This window comes from Numida meleagris, chromosome 5, assembly GCF_002078875.1.
Source record: "Numida meleagris isolate 19003 breed g44 Domestic line chromosome 5, NumMel1.0, whole genome shotgun sequence".
Lineage (NCBI taxonomy): Eukaryota > Metazoa > Chordata > Aves > Galliformes > Numididae > Numida > Numida meleagris.
The window spans coordinates 2,663,642-2,683,467 of NC_034413.1; the positions used below are offsets into that span (position 1 = coordinate 2,663,642).

At 40.5% G+C, this 19,826-nt stretch overlaps 1 protein-coding gene across 8 annotated transcripts in view; it reads left to right on the plus strand.

The window, feature by feature from the left end:
• Nucleotides 1-19,826, plus strand: part of C5H10orf90 (chromosome 5 C10orf90 homolog) — an 89,030-nt gene that overhangs the window by 41,027 nt on the left and 28,177 nt on the right. For 6 of the 8 annotated variants that reach the window (XM_021398951.1, XM_021398950.1, XM_021398945.1 and 3 more), the window contains 2 exons: nt 16,270-16,358; nt 18,445-19,528. In XM_021398951.1, coding sequence (XP_021254626.1) covers nt 18,499-19,528 — 1,030 coding nt within the window. In that variant the 5' untranslated portion in view covers nt 16,270-16,358; nt 18,445-18,498. Of the gene's footprint in view, nt 1-8,209; nt 8,280-11,598; nt 11,622-16,269; nt 16,359-18,444; nt 19,529-19,826 lie in introns of those variants that run through there. The other 2 variants (XM_021398948.1, XM_021398949.1) reach the window with 2 other exon arrangements.

Sequence of the window (19,826 nt, forward strand, 5' to 3'; positions counted from 1 at the left end):
AGCATCTTTGGAAAGCTGTTTATGATCTTTATTATTTTTGGTTTTAGATCTCTATCGTATCACTCTTTTTCTGACTTTTTCTGACAAATCCCAACTTATAAGTCTCTTCAGGTTTTTCAGCAATCATCCCTTTTCTGGGCCATTCTGGGTCAGTATTGTTCTTAATATACTTCTATTTTAGCATTGAAAATGGAGTTGAAGGAGTTGTTGAGGTATATTTTGTTTATTTATGTTGCTTACTGTATATTTTCCTTGTTCTTGGCTCTGCTCCTTTGTCAGCCTGGTCTTCTGCCATTTCTCTGTAATTCATACTGTGCTGGTTTTTTTCAGTGTCCTCTGATTTATCTTAATCCCATCATATTTTTGAGATGGCCATGATATCATTACCCCACTCTTTTTAAAAATAAGCAGGCATTCTGAATTACTCAGTTCTTCTATACTGATTAGAACTTGGAGAGTATTGCTTTGGTTGTTTCTATGCTGCATGTATAAATGCTGACTTACTTGTGTTGACTACTTGCAATTTTTTTTTGAACCTATGACTCTCTTTATCCACCCTGTCCGAAGATACAGAGGTTTATTTGTAGGTCACTCCAAAAGTAATGACTCCTATTTATTTCCATGGAAACTGCAACAAATACAAAGAGCACAATAACGCTACTTGATAGAGGAAGTTCTCAGCCACAAAACGCTATTTTTAACAGTCACCCCCCACTAGCTCTGCGTTTTTACCAGCAATGAGCAAAAGCCTGCATGCTGCACCCTTAAAAATATTCATGGCCATCCAGAACATGGCTTGTCCCATCACTATCTCACTTCTGAAATGCACCACCCGCCCCTCACTGAGCTTGCATCCACTGTTTGGTCTCCATGAATGAACATTCATGCTGATATATGCCAGTGGGTGCCTTTTTTTCTGCATGAAGTAATTTGAGGACACACCTTTATTTCATACCCACTTCTACATCAGATGCCGTTGTGTCAGAGTGCCCCTCTGCTGCCATCTGTCATGCAGTAACATGTAACAGAATATTGGCCAGAAAGTTCAACCTCTGCCGTGCCACCAACATCTGCCTCTGATATTGTGGGCCAAGATAGTAACATAGGACGTATTACTTTTGGAGCTGCCCTAGTATATATATCAACTTTTATGCAGCTTTTACTTGGAGGAAGAGAGAAGAGGAGGCATGCAGGGAATGGAAACTCTTACCTTTAGGAGCATTAGCTGTGCTGTTCTGCTCTGGCATGAATGGAACCATGTGTTCCTTGCAGGCCTCCTTGATCCCCAAAGTTCTCCCAGTAAAGCTTCCATCTTTCTCTTCACTGCATTTCCCTGTGCAGGGACTGCTCTATTGGGGTGGGATTATTGTCATTGTTTATTTTTAGTGAAGGCTTTTATCCCACTCTGTACCCTCCATCTCCCACCCTTTCTCTGAGCTCACTCTCGTTCTGAGGGCTCTGAGTTGTATTTTCAGCCCACGTTACCGAAGACAAATAGCTGTATATGTTGCTTGACCCAGATCAGGGGCTAGACACCAACCTGCCTTTTCCTTAATTCATTTTTTCCTTGCTTTGATCCCCACTGATGTTTATTTTACATTTATAGCAATCTCTGAGACATTTAGCAAAGGCTTTGGATATAAGGTGAATTCCAAAATCCATAGCTTCTCCTCATAACGTGTTTTTGAACTGAAATCCTCTTGAAAGGTCACTTGAAAGCTTGAAATACTTGAGCATTTAGATTGTTGTTGATTTTTCTAATGGTGATTGACTAGCCAGCAAGCTCTTCTACCCAAAACAGAATGAGTGTATTTTGTACTTTCTTTCCTTGTAAAACCCACTGAACCTCTACGGTGTTGCTGCTGGTACAATGGCAGTATATACAGATGGGTGCTCGTGGAAATGACACATGTATCAGGCTAACTAGTTTAGAAAGTGTTGTGCAGGGGAGAAATCACTTTGTATGTGTTGTAGTTAAAAGAAAACATTATATCTAAGTGTTTACGATGACTGATTAATTTTCACAGAAGATAGGCATGGTGGCATTTAGGTTACAATAGCTTTATGCATCCCCAGTGTCATGCTGTGGTGACTTTACCGTTGGCAGCTTGTTTGTATGGAGCTTTCAAGTGAATAGGCTTGCTCATCATACTAATTATGTGGTGTTCAGTTGTGCAGTTGACTGTGAGAGTGTTGTTTGGGATAATTAATTCATAGCTCAGGTCTTGGTTTGATACCCTTTCACCAAATCTGGCTGAAATAAGGATTACTGAGTTCATGGTTCTACAGGTAATCCCAAGTAACACGTAGTTTCACAGGCATTTTATGATAGATTAAAACACTGAATTGACTTTGGGGGAAGAAAAAGAGGAAAAGCATTACCATGTAGCTAAAATCTTCAGTGTTTTTCTTATTTCAGCATTGATCTGCCTATGTGTGTGTTTGATGCAGTTCTAATTAGCCTCCTTTAAGCAGCATGATGAAGTGTGTAAATTTTCACGTGTCATCTTGGTTACTGTTTTCTCTTTGAAATCAGTATGTCTCTGCTGCTCCACTTTTAGCTTGTCCTTAAAAAACTTTTCCATTTAGCTTCCAGGCTTTAATGATCTAGCTTTGCATTGAAAAATGCAGAGTATTGAGTTATGGTAGAAAAACGTTAATACTGGGTGGTGACACTTTTTTTTTCTTGGGAGAAGATAGATCATGTAAATAAAGCAGTCAATGCTCAAAAGTTAGCTTCAGATGTTTGGTTTCTCCAACACAAAGTGCAAAGTCTTTTCATGAAGATGCACCATCAGAAGCTCTTCTGGGAACTCAGAGGCAAAAATAAAATAGCTCTGTGTATCCCTTTTTGAAAAACTTAGTCTGTTTTTTGTAATGAGTGATTTTAAGGAAAAAGCAATCGTTTGTCTTTTCTGGATGAGAATTAGCTTTATCTAAGGCAATCAAAGCTTATTATTATTTCTGCATTTGGAGAAACAGATTTTAAAAAACATGCTATTTTGAACTTTCTGGTGTTGGCCACAATTAAATAAAGCCTTATCCTTTGAAGAACACTTAATAGTTCTTTTTATGTTTGTATTAAATGTTCTGCGGTGCTGTGTAGTTTTGTACCATCTTCTACTTGGCAGCCGCACAGCAGCTGTTTACTCACTGTCTTTTGATTAATTCTCTTGCTATTCCAGCATGTAATATACCTCATTTGTTTAGAGAAAGGGAATACATTTCATATTTAAAAACCCTTTTACTGCAGTTACTGCATCTTTGCAGATTTAATTAGGTCTCAGTCCCTTCCAAATCACGCAAGTCAAAGGTCCCGTCTTACTTGTCCCTGGGGCATCATTACAAAATGTCCCCAGATGGAGTCTAGTTTCTAACTGATGACTTTACCATATAGGGGCTAATTATTTCTAATCTTACACATTGATGGGACTGTATTTTATGTCTCTGAGCCACTGAAACTGTTAACTGCCAAATTATCCTCCACTGTAATATGCGGGTTATGTCTCCATAAAATGGACTGACTTCACAAATGACAATCCCTTCCTACCAGGCTCTTGCATTTTGAGCCGTAATTATTTCTGGCACGCAGCTCCATCTGATGAGCCCTTGTTAATCCACATTATTATCTCGGATAAGCTGTTAGTGCCTGGCTGCAGGCGCGGGCCTAGGCCCCGTTCTGTGGGGCAGCCGCCTGGCAGTGCTCAGCCCAGCCTCTGACTGCTGCCTTTCCTTTTTATGAGCAGTAACCTCCATTGGGTCTTTAAAAGAAATGACTCAACACTTTCACCTTCTGGAAGGGAAAACCTGTATTTTGAAGTCTATAACACATGAAGGTGTCGGAAGCCTAATCTAGTATAAGCTGCCTTCAGTCAGCCCTCTTAAGCACTGGGGAAGAGAAATGAATATCTAAAAAGCACCAAATAGCTACAATTGCACTTGGATTTCATGGCTGTGTGTGATAGAGGTCAGTAACATAAAGCTGTTTACTTCATCACAGAAAGCAGTGCCTGTTATCAGAACTTGCTGTAGGCGAGGGTATTGGAAACTCCTCATCTAAGCAACCCGCTCCATCAGAGATTCTCTTCGCACACGTGGGCTTCCTGCCCTGCTTCTCTCTGTTGCTTCTGCCCCAGCCCGCTGAGCTGCTTTTGGGGTTGGCTCTGCAGAGCAAGAGAACATGAAATTATAATTATTTGGGTTTAGTATCTCCCAAACCTTAATCCAGTAACGACAAATTAGAAGCTGCATTAGGAAAGCAGGGGCCTTGGAAGAATGAACTCTGGAGATACTGGACCTTTGTCTCAGTTGGTTTCAGGGAAGTCTGTGATGCCGTATTGATTTAGAAATTACTTTTTAAAACAACAGACAGCTAAATGACAGTGCAGTCTGAAAGGGAGTGAGCCTTGCAAAACCCAGCATTATCCTAGTGCTGCCACCTCCAGTAGCACTGACTGGTAACCAAGGTACAAGGCATTGGTGCTCGGCGTGGGGACTTATTTTAGTAAAAGAAGATTGAAATGCAAAGCCCCACCACACAAATGTGCATTGATAAACTTTCCTTCTACATTGAATGAAGTAGATATATCTGTATTTATATGCCTATCAGCATTAATATTATGGCCAATGTGTTAATCCCAATATTACTATAACTAATGCAGTAATACATTTAGGGTAATAACACAGTACTAAATCACTGTGACAGACACTAGACTGACCTTCCAAAATAATCCTTTCAGTCTAGAGCACAAGCAACATCTTTGCCCTTTTATTTTAGATAATATAAATCACTTGCTGAATTTTTTGTTCATTTTCATGACAGTGTCACCCCACTAACCATCCAAACAGTGTATTCATTTTTAAGTGTATCTTAATTCTTTTTTTCTTTAAAAGATGGTCAATATCCTGAGAGCCTGTGATTTGATTTAAGAGTGCTGAGATGTTTAACCCAAATGAGCATAAACTTGAGCATGCTGTTGTCTGCTGCTCCAGGTATCTTTGCACTGCATTTGTGTGCAGTGTTGGTATGTGCTATAGGATTGCAATTAACAGAATATATCAAGCAATGTGCAATTGCTTGGTATATGCACAGTGTCCTGAATTTGCTTTTACTTTCTTGTATTTGAACTTAGTGCTTTGAGCAATTAAAGCAGAACACAGGTCTTGTACTGATCTAATGTTGGATTAAATTGGTAGGATTTTAATTTACAATAAATACTTCAGTTGTAAAAATTGGCCTTTTACTCCCAATTCTCCTGAATAATGCAGCACTCTGTAGAATCAATACCTGTATATACACATCTGTTTATCATTCTCACTAACCAAATTGCATGAATGTATCATGGTGAACAAACCACAAGATCTTTAGCTCCAACAGGAGAATAGATGTCTGTGGCTTAAAACAAATGGTGCTAGATTGCAACCCTGTTTGCCTCCTCATGGCAGGGCAGCTGCCAGTGTGCTCTCAGCACAAATTTATGTGTGCACTAGCAAAGGATAAACTGTTCTGTTTTTCCTTTGGACTAAAAAGTCATCAAGATTACTTTTTCGAGTAGAAATGAAAAAATGTCCAATGCAAACAGCTGAATAATGGCTTAAACCACTCCCTGCCCTGGAAAACAATGGAAAGCAGTAGAAGTAACATCAAGTAATCCAATAGGGACATCTACCCAAACCTGCCAGCCCCCAAAATTAAGAAGTAAATACTATATTATTGTGCTGTCAGAAAGGGAAATAGAGGGCACATGCTACATGGAGAAGTGAAATCTGTTATTTCTAGAAAGAGGGATATTATGGTCTGGTTAAAACTGAAGTGCTTCACTCTCAGAGCTACCTGTGGTGGTTTTGTAGTGTCTGGACAAAGGGCAGAGAGGGCTGAGAGCTGTATTTTCAAAAGGATTCAGATACCAGGTAGAAGGTACATATATTAACTGAGTCAATGTGACTGGCAGTGAGTAACCCATGGGCACAGTGTATGTCCAAGTCCTTCACAAGAAGATCGTGTTAATCGTTGCAACTTACTACAGAAAAATACGGGCTGTCCCAAAGGATTTTCTTCCGTAGTGCTTTCTCTAGGGTTAGAGAAGGCAAGGAAGGGAGAGTCGTGCTGCATGTTCTACATGGAGACGGGCCAAAACAGAGCATGGAAATCTTGAAATACAGTTTACGTGAGGATCACGCCAATGCAGATAGAGTCTTACGTGGAGTCTTCTGTCTAACCCAAATTTCCAGTTTTCCCAATAGAAAATTCCACCCAAAGCTCTCCTTTGCCAGGGTGTATGGGCTTGTACTGGCTGTCTGCATGAGGATGAATCTCCCCCACTGCAGAAAGGTGCTTGCTCTTGGTCTGAGGTAGAACAACACCTGGTACACAAGAGTCATCCAAAATGAGCATTGCAGTGAGCAGAGGGTGTATCCTGCATGGGAGCTCTTAGCATCCCCTTTGCTGAGCTTGAAAATGCTCATTAATGTCCTGTAGCTCATTCTGCAGCTTCTAGTGGGAGCATTTAATGGTAGCAAATGTTGGAGAGAATGATAGTGATGACCAAGAGGTTTTTGAAAGCACATTCAGCACAGTCTGTCTTCTCTAACTACTGAACGTGAAGAGACTCTTGGGATCAATTCTCCTCCCAGAGCGCCCGGCAGAAAGACTGAAATTGAGAGGGGCCAGAATTTGGCTGGGGAGCTGCGATGGATGCAGAGTGCTGCTGAATTATGTAATGGCTTATGCACTGGCTGCGGATCAGAGATTGTTGCTGAACAGAACAACTGTAGGACAAACAAAGTGGTGGCTGTAATCATCCATTACAACTTAATTTTGCCTTTGGTAGATAGTTACTTCAATGTTTTGTTATACCAGCCTAAGCTGTTCAGTTATTGCTTTACACCACATTGTTCCAGGTATTATCTGCAGTAAAATGTAGGTTTCCAACATAGTGTCTATCATAGTAGGCAAATTTAGGAAGCTGACTAGTCCAGTTATGATTTGCTATGTGACTTTAAGTGGGGCAGATGTATGCGATTATATCTAAGGTACAGCAATCCTGACTTCAAACAATTGCAGTATCATTAGGCCAGTATTCAGCATTTAACTTTATGGTTTTGAAAATCCTCTCAGATTCCGTAATCTTAGCATGAGCTTTCTGTATTATTTTTTTTTTTTAAGAGAATGAAAACAAAAAGATGGAATTGAAAATACAGGCTACCAAGGAAGAAGTGGCTTTGTGTGGAGCAGAGCTGATGAAGGCCATGAGTCAGTACCCTGAGCTTTACCCTGCATCTGCTTACTACCCTGTTTTATCTGTCCCCAGTTCTTCCTTGATGCTCCTGGACAGGAGCTGTGCTCCCTCTGGCACTCTGAGTGACCTGAGTGGCCATTAGGAGTATTTGTCAGTCAGCTGTAAGTCAAGGAAAGGAGAACCACCTCTGGGGTAGCCTCTCGTTTCTGCAAAATCGTTTCATCTATTTATTTACTTAATTTTACAGTGAGATAAGCTATTGACCCTTCTGTTACATCGGTTGAAGCAGCCCACGAGATCCAAAGCCCCAGGTTGGACAGACAGAAGGACTGAACATAAAACAAGTCTGTTCTGAAAATCAAGCTAAAAATTGAATCCAAGTAGAGAGCACGGTAGAAAAATGTTTCTTTTTATCTTTCTTTTTTTTCCTGTTGTTATTTTTAATTGATGCACTAGTAGTAATTAATTAGGATAAAAGTCGGGTCTTCTAAAACATAGGGACAAATTTAATGCAAGCATAATTGTGTCTTGCTATCCAGATATGTATTTATGGATGTAGGTATGTGAATGACTTTATTCATAGGAGTAGCTCCTGGGAGACAACCACTGTGAATATAACTACTCACATTTTGTAATATTTCCCAGATTGGTTTTGCATCAAAAGGTGTTGGGGAGTTCATGTGCGTGTTATGAATGTAACACCATAGAGCAGGGACACATTGCCGCAAATAAAGTAAAATGCATTTTCTTACCCATCTGTCGCAGATCTGATGTTGCTGAACAGAATAATTTGGTAGAAAAGCTTTTAGTTGTGCACAAAAAAAAAAAAAGGCATATACAAACAACCAGGAGTTTTGGGTTGTTGCTAGGCAGCAGGTTATTTCTTCTTGGGAAAGCAGCCATGGCCACCAGCTCTGGCTGGGCTGCTGGGGCTGTGGGTCCATGGGTGCTGGTGGCTCCCAGTTCCATGTGCTCTCATTCAGGTGATGTCTGCCACCAAAAGAGAGCCTGAAAATTCTCCATGTCATTTCTTGCCAACAGGTACTTAGAAAACACTAAAAGTTGAGGTTCAATTCTGTACTGTCCATTTTTTTTTTCACTAAAAGACTGATTAAAAAAAATAAGAGCAATTACCTGTTATCAGTTCTACTGAACCTAGCGATGCCCTGTTTTATCTTCCAACTGCTACGTTTCTGTTTTAATCTCTACAATGATCTGTGTTTCTAGACCTATTGTGGAGGACCTCAAAAAGGGTGATTTTCCTGATCAAACAAAGCACGGCTGTGTGGTAAAAACACTCCATAAACAAAGATTTGTTTCACCGTCCCCTCACAAGGCAAACGTAGGTATTATCTCACCAACTGGAAAGTTTTATGTGGTAGAATAATTACCGCGTTCAGTTGCGTGAAGCGTGGTTAGATTTAGAGTTGAGGCAAGTCAGTGGCGACTGAAAACAGTGGGAGCTGTGTACTCTTAAATTATGTAAAATAAAACTACTTGCTTCGTCATTGAGCTAGAGCCTTGGAAGTCTAATTTTTTAGGCTTTGCACTTATTTAAACCCTAGCTTTTGTGTTTTTACCCTGTGAGTGCTGAATTTTTTCTTTTGGTTCTAGCCTACTGCATCCAGTATAATCAAGCTGTTTCTGATGTCTGCAATCACATCAGTTAATGTGAATGACTTTCCAGAAAGAAATAATATCTCAAGTATTATACAAAACTGAATGCTTCTATTATACAAAAGTAACATGAAAAGTCTATATTAAATCTGGCATGACTGGTGCTGCACTGAGTTTAGTTCCATTGTACAAATCTTTTAGTGTCAAATTTGGCTCATGCGAACATCCTGTCTTTTTCTGTTTTGTTTTTGTTTTGGAAACAGGATTGGACTAACATAGATGTGTATTAGAATCAATTATCTTGATATCTTGACAAAAGTATCTGTACCCGCTGCATCTATCACCACTGTATTAAGAGTATTAACAGGAAAGAAAATCAATAAAGCAAAATCCCCACAGCAAGGATATATATTAAGTCACAAAATGCATGCAATGCAGACAGCGCACAGGTTTTCTCTTGTCATATTTACAGTTTCTTACCTTAAAGTTATGCTCTTTCAAAAGCAGATGAAATGTAAGAAATATTGAATTACCTCTAGTTCCCATTATGCATAAGCTGCTTTAGGCAAATGCACACAGTTTATAATTGCTACCAGTTCTGAGTAACACCGGTGGAATTTTTATTTAGAAAACTCATTTCTACCATTAAATTCTGTGTATGTTATGACCTTTACATGAATACATGTAGTAATGCTAGAATAACTCCTCATAAATATACTTTCTGGCTACAGTACTGCTTTTCCTTTGTTTTCTTATGCATAGTATTTATGTTTACAGTCACTGAAGAATTTTTTGGCTATCTTAAACATTCTTGTGCTTTCAGAAAGGGACATGGTCACTGAAATATGGATGCCTTGATAAAACATTGTGAAGGGAACTTTGAGAATGGTAGAGTGTCCCTTCTAATACCTCCTTCTGCATGAAATGATTCTATTACTTGCATCTTTATATTGACATATGCCAAATAATGGTACAACAGGTTCTAAGGGAAGGCTTGTCTTGGGTGGGGGGGAATCCATCAAACCACAATTTTGACAATAAACCAAAGCTGTCATCACCCTTGCACTGTTGCTAGTGCTTTCTCATGTCCCTTCTCATTTTGGGGATGGAGCACCTTGTGCTGGAATCAGACTTGGAAGTATTACTTGTAGAGGTGTCCTCACCCTCTAAGAGTTTGTTTGTTGGTTGTTTTGCTTTGCAAAATCCTCTTAGGAAAACTTGTCCAAATTATATAAATTATCCATTTCCCAGAATGCCAGTGAAACATATGGACAACACTGCTTTTCTTTCTTTTTTTGTCCACCAGTCATCAGAGTGGGGAAGCCATGGAGCTTTTAGGTTTCTGCTTCTTAACCAGCACTGGGGAGCTCAATGACTCACTCCATGTCCCAAGTTCTGCCTTCCCGCTCCCACAGGAATGTGTACCTGTGACATTTATGACATCTCTTCCATTTCTACAATGAAAGTACTGAAGAAAAATAATGGAGAAGTATGATTTCGCCATTATGTGATATTATCCTTCATCATCATCCAATCCAGTTCTCTGTGCCTTAGATATCCTCCCTCTAATAACTTCTCTTTGAGCTTCCCCATTCTATTCCTACTATATTTTATAAAGATCTCTGAAGAGCTCTAGTAGGGAGCTCCAGAGCCAGACCATGTTATTTAGACTAAAGAAATGGTATCTACGTCAGTTTAAATCTTTCTGTGTGCTCCCATTTGAGTCTTTGGCCTGAGTTATGCCCACGCAGATGGGCACCAGCAGGTTTGGTGACTTAGTCTCTGCTTCTGGGAAATGAGATTTGTTAGGGTAAGCTTATGCTGCCTAGAGAAACCTAGAAATGCATTTCTCTCCATAATACTGAAAGTTAAAACTGCCACCCCCCTGTGCCCCCCAAAAAACCAAAAAAAAAAAAACAAAAAAAAAAAACCCAAACCAACAAATAAACACAAAACAAACAAAAAATCTTGGTGGAACAGGGCAGAGGAAAAAGAGAAAGTGAAGAATCTGCTTCGTTAGCTGTGTGTGTATGTTTTTGTGATGGATATGCTGGGGGAGATTCCTCACTTTATTAGGTGAAGATAAAGAGTAATGGCAATGCATAATGAAAACACGATATTTTTCTCTTATGCATAGGTGTCAAGATATAATTCCTGTGCTCTTTCTAGCCCCCTGATGAGCACCTTGCTTCTAATGGCATGGATAATGAGAGATTTACGACTTCTGGCTTTTTGATAGCAGACCAGAACTCATTTGTCCGTTCCGTGGCGGATCCTGTAATCATCTCTGCAGGCAGTCAGCTACAGCTTCAAGGTGTGCAAGCAGGGAAAGATAATTCAGTTAACAAATCTCATGATGCTACTTCTAATAGAAGACAATCCATCCTGACATCTTAAAAAAATATTTCTCTACTTTGTTTACATAATGAATTCTGTTCAGACCAAAATGATTTCAGGCACTGTTGCTTAGTCTGATCTGAAAACCTTCCCAGCACAGCTACCTTAAAATACTGTTATCTTTGTACAACTGTGTTGAAACACTTCCTTTTGTGGCAATGTACTTGTTTGTATTGGGTTCGGCTTTTTTCACTGCAAGAAAGATTTCAAGAAAAGAGCTGGCAGCTCCTTTCTCTCCTTTTAAATCTCTATTGCATTTTGACCCCCATTGTAAGTAGGTGTCTGGTGCTTGTAAGAAGAAGTGCAGTAAAGAGTAAAGATGCTGTAACAGGACTGATGTACTCTCCCTCTGCCATCCTCTCTTGATGGGTGAGTACACCATGATTTCTAGCTTTGTTTGAGCCTTCAGGATGACATCATGTACTCCTTAAGTATATTAACTTAGAAAAAAATTGCTGTCTATTCTTACGTGAAGGTAGTCGCGTGTCAAATCCTGAGGAGATAAAAATCAGGTGTGTTTTCATGAGAATACGTGAAGAAAGTAAGATCCACATGTGGCTATGAGGTCACCTTCCTTCCTGTCCATGCCTGTGCCTCATCTTCACTGGGATGCTGCCTTCAGACAGTCATCAACACAACTCCTCGCCTCTTCCTCGGACTCAATGTCACTTATGAAGTCCTAGGATAATGTCCCTAAAGGATGGCATGACTGTGCCTGTGCCAGCACCTTCCGGAGATGCATCATGCTCTCCACTTACAAGCAAGGTCAACGTTCTCCAGCAGATCTCCTGTAAATCAATTTAATATCAGCAGGGACATAAATACAATGAGGGATTTTCGACGCTTATCCATCTCTACTTTTAGTACTGTGCCTGTGAGCTGTAGCTTGGTTGTTGGAGATTTATTTTAGAGTTGACATCTCTCTGCAATTTTATGATATTGTTTCTTTATGACACATGAAGAAGACCAGGAGAAGTGGATTTGGTTCTGGTGTTTATTCTGACTTGACTTTCATCTTAGGCATTTCTATAATGTCTGGATAGTTTTTCTGGATGACTCACTTCAGATTTCAGGAAGTGAATAATGATCTCTTCCAGCCCTTATGGAGAGGGAGAATGGTGAATCTTTAATGATGACACTGTTTTCCTCAGGTATTTGAATTAAATAAGCCATAGAAAATTCAAATAAATATAGTGTTATAAAAAGAATGAAATATAAATGAATTCCTCCCAGTTGTTTTTAACAATAGGGTTTATCTGAAGATAATGTAGGAATAATATGTACCAGAAAAAAAAATGGCTTAAAAATGTTTTAAGTTATGCCAAAGACATTGTATTAACAGAGTGATTGCTCTTGTGCTTGACCCTACAGCCAAGCCATCAATGTCCTTTAGCTCCCAGGTCCTGAGGGGGAAATTTGAGTCTCTTTGGGTAACTACTGGACCTGGGAGGGAGCCCAGGACTCCTTGGTGGTCTTTTAGATGATGGGATAAAGATCTAGAAAAACAAGCATTTTTTAGTTCTCCCCTTCTCATACCATTGTGTACATTCTGCAGAGTTGTTTTATGGTGTTTTGAGGGAAGTTCAAGGAGTTCATTTTGGGGTGATGCTGGTGGCACAGATGGGACCTCAGACGTGATCAGCATGGGTCCTTGAGCAGAGCAGAAGAGATCAGAAGTGCTGACATGAGTTTGAAATTTGTCAGCATATGAACAGTAAATGAATAAAATATGCAACTTTCATGACAAAAACTGGAGAGAAGGCCAGGATCAGAGCTCTAAAGTGATTCCAGCTCTTTCTGGTGTCACTCTGGCTGTCACCAAAGGCCATCCCAGCACGGCAGCCTGCATGATTTCCAGCAAAGACCTGAAACAGTGGCAAAATAGTATTATCTTTAGCTTGTTTTCATGTATGTCTTGAAGTTTGTATAAGATCTTTGTTGGCTGCAGACCAGACTGTCCTGTGTGTGCTACATAATCTCAGTGCACTATTTTTCACCGGCACCCTCACCTTTGCAATTTATCTGCAAGCTGAGTTCTGAGTACATATTTTCTGAATCATTATCTGAGCCGGCTGCCAGTTGGCCTGAGGCAGACATCCAGGCACTCGAGACTGGGAGAATTGGTTCCAGCTGCACTCTGTAATTAGGAAAACCCTGGTCTGTAGCCGGATGTCCAGATGCCTTGCCAAGGAGCATATCATTAGGTTCAACAAAGAGTACTGGGGATGGGGGCAGGGGGACTAAAAACAGTGAGGATGCTATAGGACAAAGTTTATATGCCAGCGTTTGCTCCTTCGTTCCTCATCACATCTCTTGTTTGTAAGCTGGAGAGGTGGGTCGCAGTGGGAAGGGAAGGTCTTGGGGAGGGTGGGGGGTTAAGAAAATCCTCAAGATTTCGACTCAGAAATAAGTTTCTCATGCTCCCCACAGAGATGGAAAGCATTTGAAATGCCATTTCTTTCATGCTTTTGCATCAAGGAAAGACTGAACTTTGCACATCTTTGTGCAACAAGAGTTACAGTGCAATGTGTTTGGTCAGCAATGAGAACTTCCATGAAAATTCTGCTTGGGACACAGCTAAACACTTGTGGTCCCCGAAGAGCTGTCATTAGAAACACAGATTCAAGCTCTTTTCTAAGAGTTTTTACTTGTTTTGATGATGCTGGTTAACAAATGTGATGCTTCCAAGATTATACTTAATATTGCGAAAATAACTGGACCTTTTGTCAACGCTATCATTTATTTAGTCTCTTTCAGCAACCAGATTGAATGTCTTACCAAAGTCAGAATTTTGCAGGAGTAAAATATCTGTAATAATATGAGAATGTCATTGCACAGGATAGAGTACAAAAGGCACTGCAAAACTCCCCTCTGGATGATTTAGCAAAGAAAATACGTATTTCCTTCACTTCTCCAGAAAGAGCTACCTTTTTTAAAGTTAAACAAGCAAGAATTAACTAATATATTTCAAAATGTCTGTGTGAAATTGGAAGGTCTTACCTACAGATTATCAACCATCACAGGAGGTTACTTTGTTAAGAGTAATTTACAGATTATACATAATATACTGTGTGGTCTTTGACAACTTGTTCTTGTTTGACACTGTGGCATTCAGTAATTTCTCTCGTGCTGAAAATACATTTGAATGAACTTCATGAAAGACCATCTGGCAAAACATGGCTTTCAGGGTCTGATTTATCTCCAGCCAGCCTTTGGGATTTCTTTGTGCACTGGTTGACATTCACAAGTTGATATTCTCCTGTTGTAGCTTTGCAGCTCTATCTGAGACAACTGTGGTTTTCTTACCAAAAGTATTTGAGGAAAATGTTATAGCAAAGTTTTTGCTTTAATTACGTCTGCTTTGTTTGTGAAACCTCTGGATTCCTTGGTGTCTTGCCCTAACTCAGTCCAACAACTTTTTTCTTATCCTTCTCTGCAAGTTATTTCCTATTTAGTTGTTTAAAAATATAAGACAGCATATGGTTTCATATGCAGATTGTCATTGTGAAATTATCCACATGTATTCAGGGTACTGATACGCTGACAATTAGTTTTCCATAGAGCCCAGCTACCAGTTACCACCTCTGCTGCAGCACCTCCTTTTCACCATGCATCCCAACCATGAGAAGCAGGCTCTGACGGCATCTCACCCATGGGTTTTGCCAGCAGTTACCATGATCTAATTCACTGCATTTCCATCAATTAAACTGTGTGTTATTTCTTTGTTAAATAAATAAATAAAAGTGCAGTGAGCCCTCCAACTCCAGCTACTTTCTGGATTCTTTTTTTCCCCCTTTTGTGGCTAATGAGTCCAGATGTTTTCTCTGTTCCTCAGAACTTTCTGTGGCTTGAGGAGAAGGGCAAACCTCCCTTTTTCCTCCCGGCTATGCGTATATACAGTGGCACTGATGTTTTGGAGCTGTATCAGTGAGGTATACTTTAGTAAAGGAGAAAGTTCATCAGTCAACCTGTTTTGTGATTGCTGTCCTGTGATGGGACTCAAGGACATCTGTTAATGGAGGACAGACATGGCATCTTCCCCCTATTTCATTTCTACACTTCAGCTGTACCCAGAGTCATGCATGAAGCCTGCCATGATGGGTACATAATAACGGGCCCTTTTTTTTTAAAGGGAAGCTGATTTACATTTATTTGTTAATATATTGCTATACATAAACTGCAATTCTGCTTACTAAAAAGCTATCAACTTACGTCTGAGGCAGCCTAAGTTAAAGAAGGAAAAAAATCTTACTGGTGGAGTGACTTGATTTGAAGAAACAGCCAGTAATGTCACGAGATTTCAGTCCAAATAGAGAATTTTTGGAAATTAATCTCAGATGTTTATTGCCATATAGAAAGTAATATAATTTCTAGCGTAACTACTGACGGCCAATGTAATGCACCATTGCAGTGTCCCAGATTCTGCGTTACATGGCAATTAGTTCTTGTGAAAAGCTGTGGCAGGGCTAGCCCTCACGGGAAACAGCACTGATCACGAGCTTAGAGATTGATGTAATAGCTATCGCAGAACTGGAAATGACATAATGGTATTTGTGCATATGATTCAAAATTACTGTCGTTCTTTAAATGTGAAGACAAGTTGGTCCAAAATAAAGGAGTCTCATAGCATCCAGTCCGTTAACGGGCTCATTTGTGCTCTCAGGTTCTGCAGATCAGGCAAAAGGGAAATTTGTTGAAGCTGTATCCCATCTCCCCTGCTTAATCCACACACATGCCTACAGCCTGGTGAACCCAAGAGATACAAGGTGTGCTCAGACCTGTACAGGTTGTGCAACTGTCCCCAAACATGTCTCTGCAACAGCATCCTGGCAGTGATCAAAGCCCTCTCCTGAGAATGGGGGAAACGTGATCCTTCCCATAACCAGCTCCCAGGGCAGGCAGATCACTTATCAGAGCGCTCTCCCTCCTGCTTGCCCTCTGCTTAAAGCCACACTTTATCTCTCATCTCCTCCAGGATGGCGGTGATAACGTTTCTTTCCCTGTGTCTGTTTACCAGGAGCAGCATGGAAGCAGTGGGGCAGTAACGGGACAGGCACAGGCCAACAGCAGGAGAGCGCTGCGGAGAGAAAACCAAGCTCTACAGAGGTAGGATGAATAAATAATAGGTAGATAAGAGTCAGCAGAAGGCATTTAGATTTAAAAACAGCTGCTGATTGCTGAACAGTGTGTTTAGACTTGATTTGGTTTCCCTGTGCTCAGCTTACGTAGCCAAAAAGCCAAATGAAATGATGGCTAAGAGGTTGTGATTCAGTGTGCTGTTGTTGAGGGGAAAAAAACCCACACGTTTTGTTGGGAAAAAAAGTAGTTAAAAACCTCCCAGGAGTTTAAAACAAGTGGTATCCCAATTACCAGTACGCTGTCTCCGATGTTCTCAGGGGAAAGCCTGAGGTTTTCTGTTCATCACAATTACTTGGTGTAAGTGCATGTTTTTTTCCACAAGATGCAGTGAGGCTTGAAAACTCCCAAAGAACATAGGATCAGTTGATCAAACCTTAAAGATTCACTCCTCTGCCAGAAGCTGGGAGGAGGGAAGGGTAGGTTTACTCAAGCAGCAAAAGAAGAAGTGAATTACCTAAAATTTGTATCTGAAGCTAATAGAGATAAGTTTTGACATGCTTTTGGACTCTTGCAAGAAGTTTCCATCTGTACAGCCCTTAACGGAATAAATAAATGTCACATCAGCTGCTGCAACAAGAGATGCATCCACGGAATGAAGTGTATCAAGGAACCTTCTTCGGTGCTCATAAAAATCGTAGAGAAGTTGAGAGTTTTGGAAGTCATGCAAAGGTCTGAAAGCTATAGGTAGAAGTAAATGCAGTGCAGAAAACATAAGGCAAATGTTTTTACAAAGAAGGAAGAAAATGCTTTCCCTGGGGCTGTGAAATTATTGAATTGTCAAAACCACAGGCAGCTGGTTTAAAGAGTAGATAAAATTTACCTGACGTTTCACCTTGTTAATAAACTCTTGATCTAACTCTACTTATTTGGGTTCCCAAAACAGCCTTCCCAAGAGCTACAAAAGGAGCCATTATTCTGTGTTATTTCCATGCACAGGGGACAGGAGCTCAGCAATGGTTTTTCCCTTGGGCTTCAGAGCAGGGTGAAACACTGGTTAAGCACTGGCATTGATTAGCAGATGATATAGATGCTCAGAGGTGACTGAGTTGAATGCACAATAAGCAGGAACAGTACGGGCTACCAAATGGGACCTAAACTCTAAATTAAATTGAATGAACTTTCATTACAGAGCAAATCCTCAGATTTTGCATGACAATTCAGTGGGCTTTTTATCTGTCAGGGCTGCAAAATCTAGGAACATGGGGCAGAAGCAATTTAATGAGCCAGTTTAGAGCAGCAAGGAGATGCTTTATTGCATACCACCTATGTGACGAGCTTTGTGGATGATAATAGCAGGAGATTTTAAACTCAGGTTTACTCTCTGTTAAATAGCTTTAACGTAGAAGCACCACTTTTGTCCCATCAGATGAAGTAATATATGGTCTATCAAGATGTTTACTGCCACGATCAGAAATGTGAATCTGGACCACCGTCAGTCAAGCTTGGACAATGTGGTTTTGCATTTGATGAGCAAGAAGGGACCGATGAATTAAAATTGTACTTGTGGCATTTGTAGGAAATAATATCTCTTTTATCAGAGGGACCAAGGGGAAGTTTTTCTATGCTTTTTTTTTTACCAGTGAGGTTGTAAAGCATCAGTGACTGATGCCCATGTGCTCTCCGCAGCATGTGAAGGCACACGGGAACCTTCAGGCTAATGATCTCTAACACGCTTGAATGCATTTAAAACCCTAGCAGGCCATAATGAAAGACTAGACTCTGAGATAGTCAATGCCTTCAGCGTGTCAATTTTTAAAAAACAGAGCAGCCACAAATCCCAATGGCAGCAATGGGTTAAATACTGAAATTAATAGTATAGGATACACGTTTTTAATTCAAATATATTTTTACACTGGATAAGGTTTTCACTGGAGTCTCCCAGACAATTCAGAGCTGATTTCAAGAATGTGTGCTTTAAAATGAGGGAGGAAAAAGCAGTATAAATAGAAATTTAGCAAGAGATCTTGAACAAAACTGTCTTGTGTGATAGATGAGAAGTAGTTACATATGTTATGATAGAATATGTTGATAACTTGAATCTTTTCATTTGCAGGAATCTCTGTCATCAACAAATAGAAAATTGATTTCACCAGTAGTCATTTCACAGATGATTGATGAGAATAAATTGAAAGAAAATTGGTCTGCTTTGCTGATGCAGGCTGTGACCCCCCAGCCCAGTGCTTGCCACACAAAGCAATCTTTGACCAATCGTGGTTCAGTAAACATTAACAGCACATTTACGATACTTCCCAGCCGATTAGAAATTCAGTCATCCTTAGATGATACCACCTCTCCATCAGACTGTCCCATCACAGATGGAAAGCAATGTCAAAAGCAGCAGAAGGGGTTTGCCTCCATAACTATTACGGCCAGGCGTGTCACCGCGGGCTCCAGTGACCCAAACTGGGGACCCAGGGCTGTGCCAGAGCCCCTTGCTGTGTCCCCTACCACGAGCGAGATCCCTGCTGCCCTCCGCCACCGACTTTCACCTGACCAAGCAAACCCCAAAGTCACTCCATCAAGGGCTTCTGATCGTTGCTCAAAATTAGGTGAAGAGCTGCGGAAGAGGTTTTTCAGCCGCAGAAATGGGGAGAATGGTGCAGGTCTTCAAAGCAGCGATGGGAGGGAGAAAGTACCACCTTCGTTCATCTCGTCTGTCCGCCTTCGTGTTTCTCAGCAGTGTCCAAATTCCATCTATTACATAGACAAGTCACTCAACGTGTGCCTCGACCGACCTCGAATTAAATGCCAAAAAATGTATAGATCAGCGTTGTCCTTCAATATAAATTGTAGTTCGTCTAGATTAACAGCAGATGGAGTAGATGGTATAGGTAATGGAGAGTCAATAAAGAAGATACTTCAGATAAAGCTCCTGAGAGAAAACAAGACTCCATGCAGAACAGACAGGAGTGCGCATTTAACAGAACGTAACGTAATTAATAAACAGACAACAAATGAAGGCTATTTGATTACTAAATGCCCTTTGACGAGAGTCTGTGCCTCTGAACTTCCAGCATCTGGGCATGTACCCAAAGGACCTAACAGCACAACAACAACAAAGCAAGATGATGATAAGCAGTCTGGCAGCTATCGCGCTACATTTTCTCTCCATCTTTCTAATTCAAGTGGTGAGGCAGGTAAGTCATTTCCATAAGCCTCAGTCTGGTGGAGCAGAGGCTCAGGCTGAAACAGACCCACCACAATGATTTTACATGAGCAGATAACAGTAATCTTTGCTTCTGCAAAGGCATGCTGAGTCAGAACACAACCCAGACCTTTGCAGTTCCAGGATTACTGTGAATCTATTTGCCACGCTAATGATGCACGCTGCTCACCAGGTGACAGAGAAAACTTTGCCTGTGTTTACAGTTGGAAACCTCTATTTTAACCTTTTATAAGTGTAACTTATTTATTTTTCTCTCAGCAACATGCGTT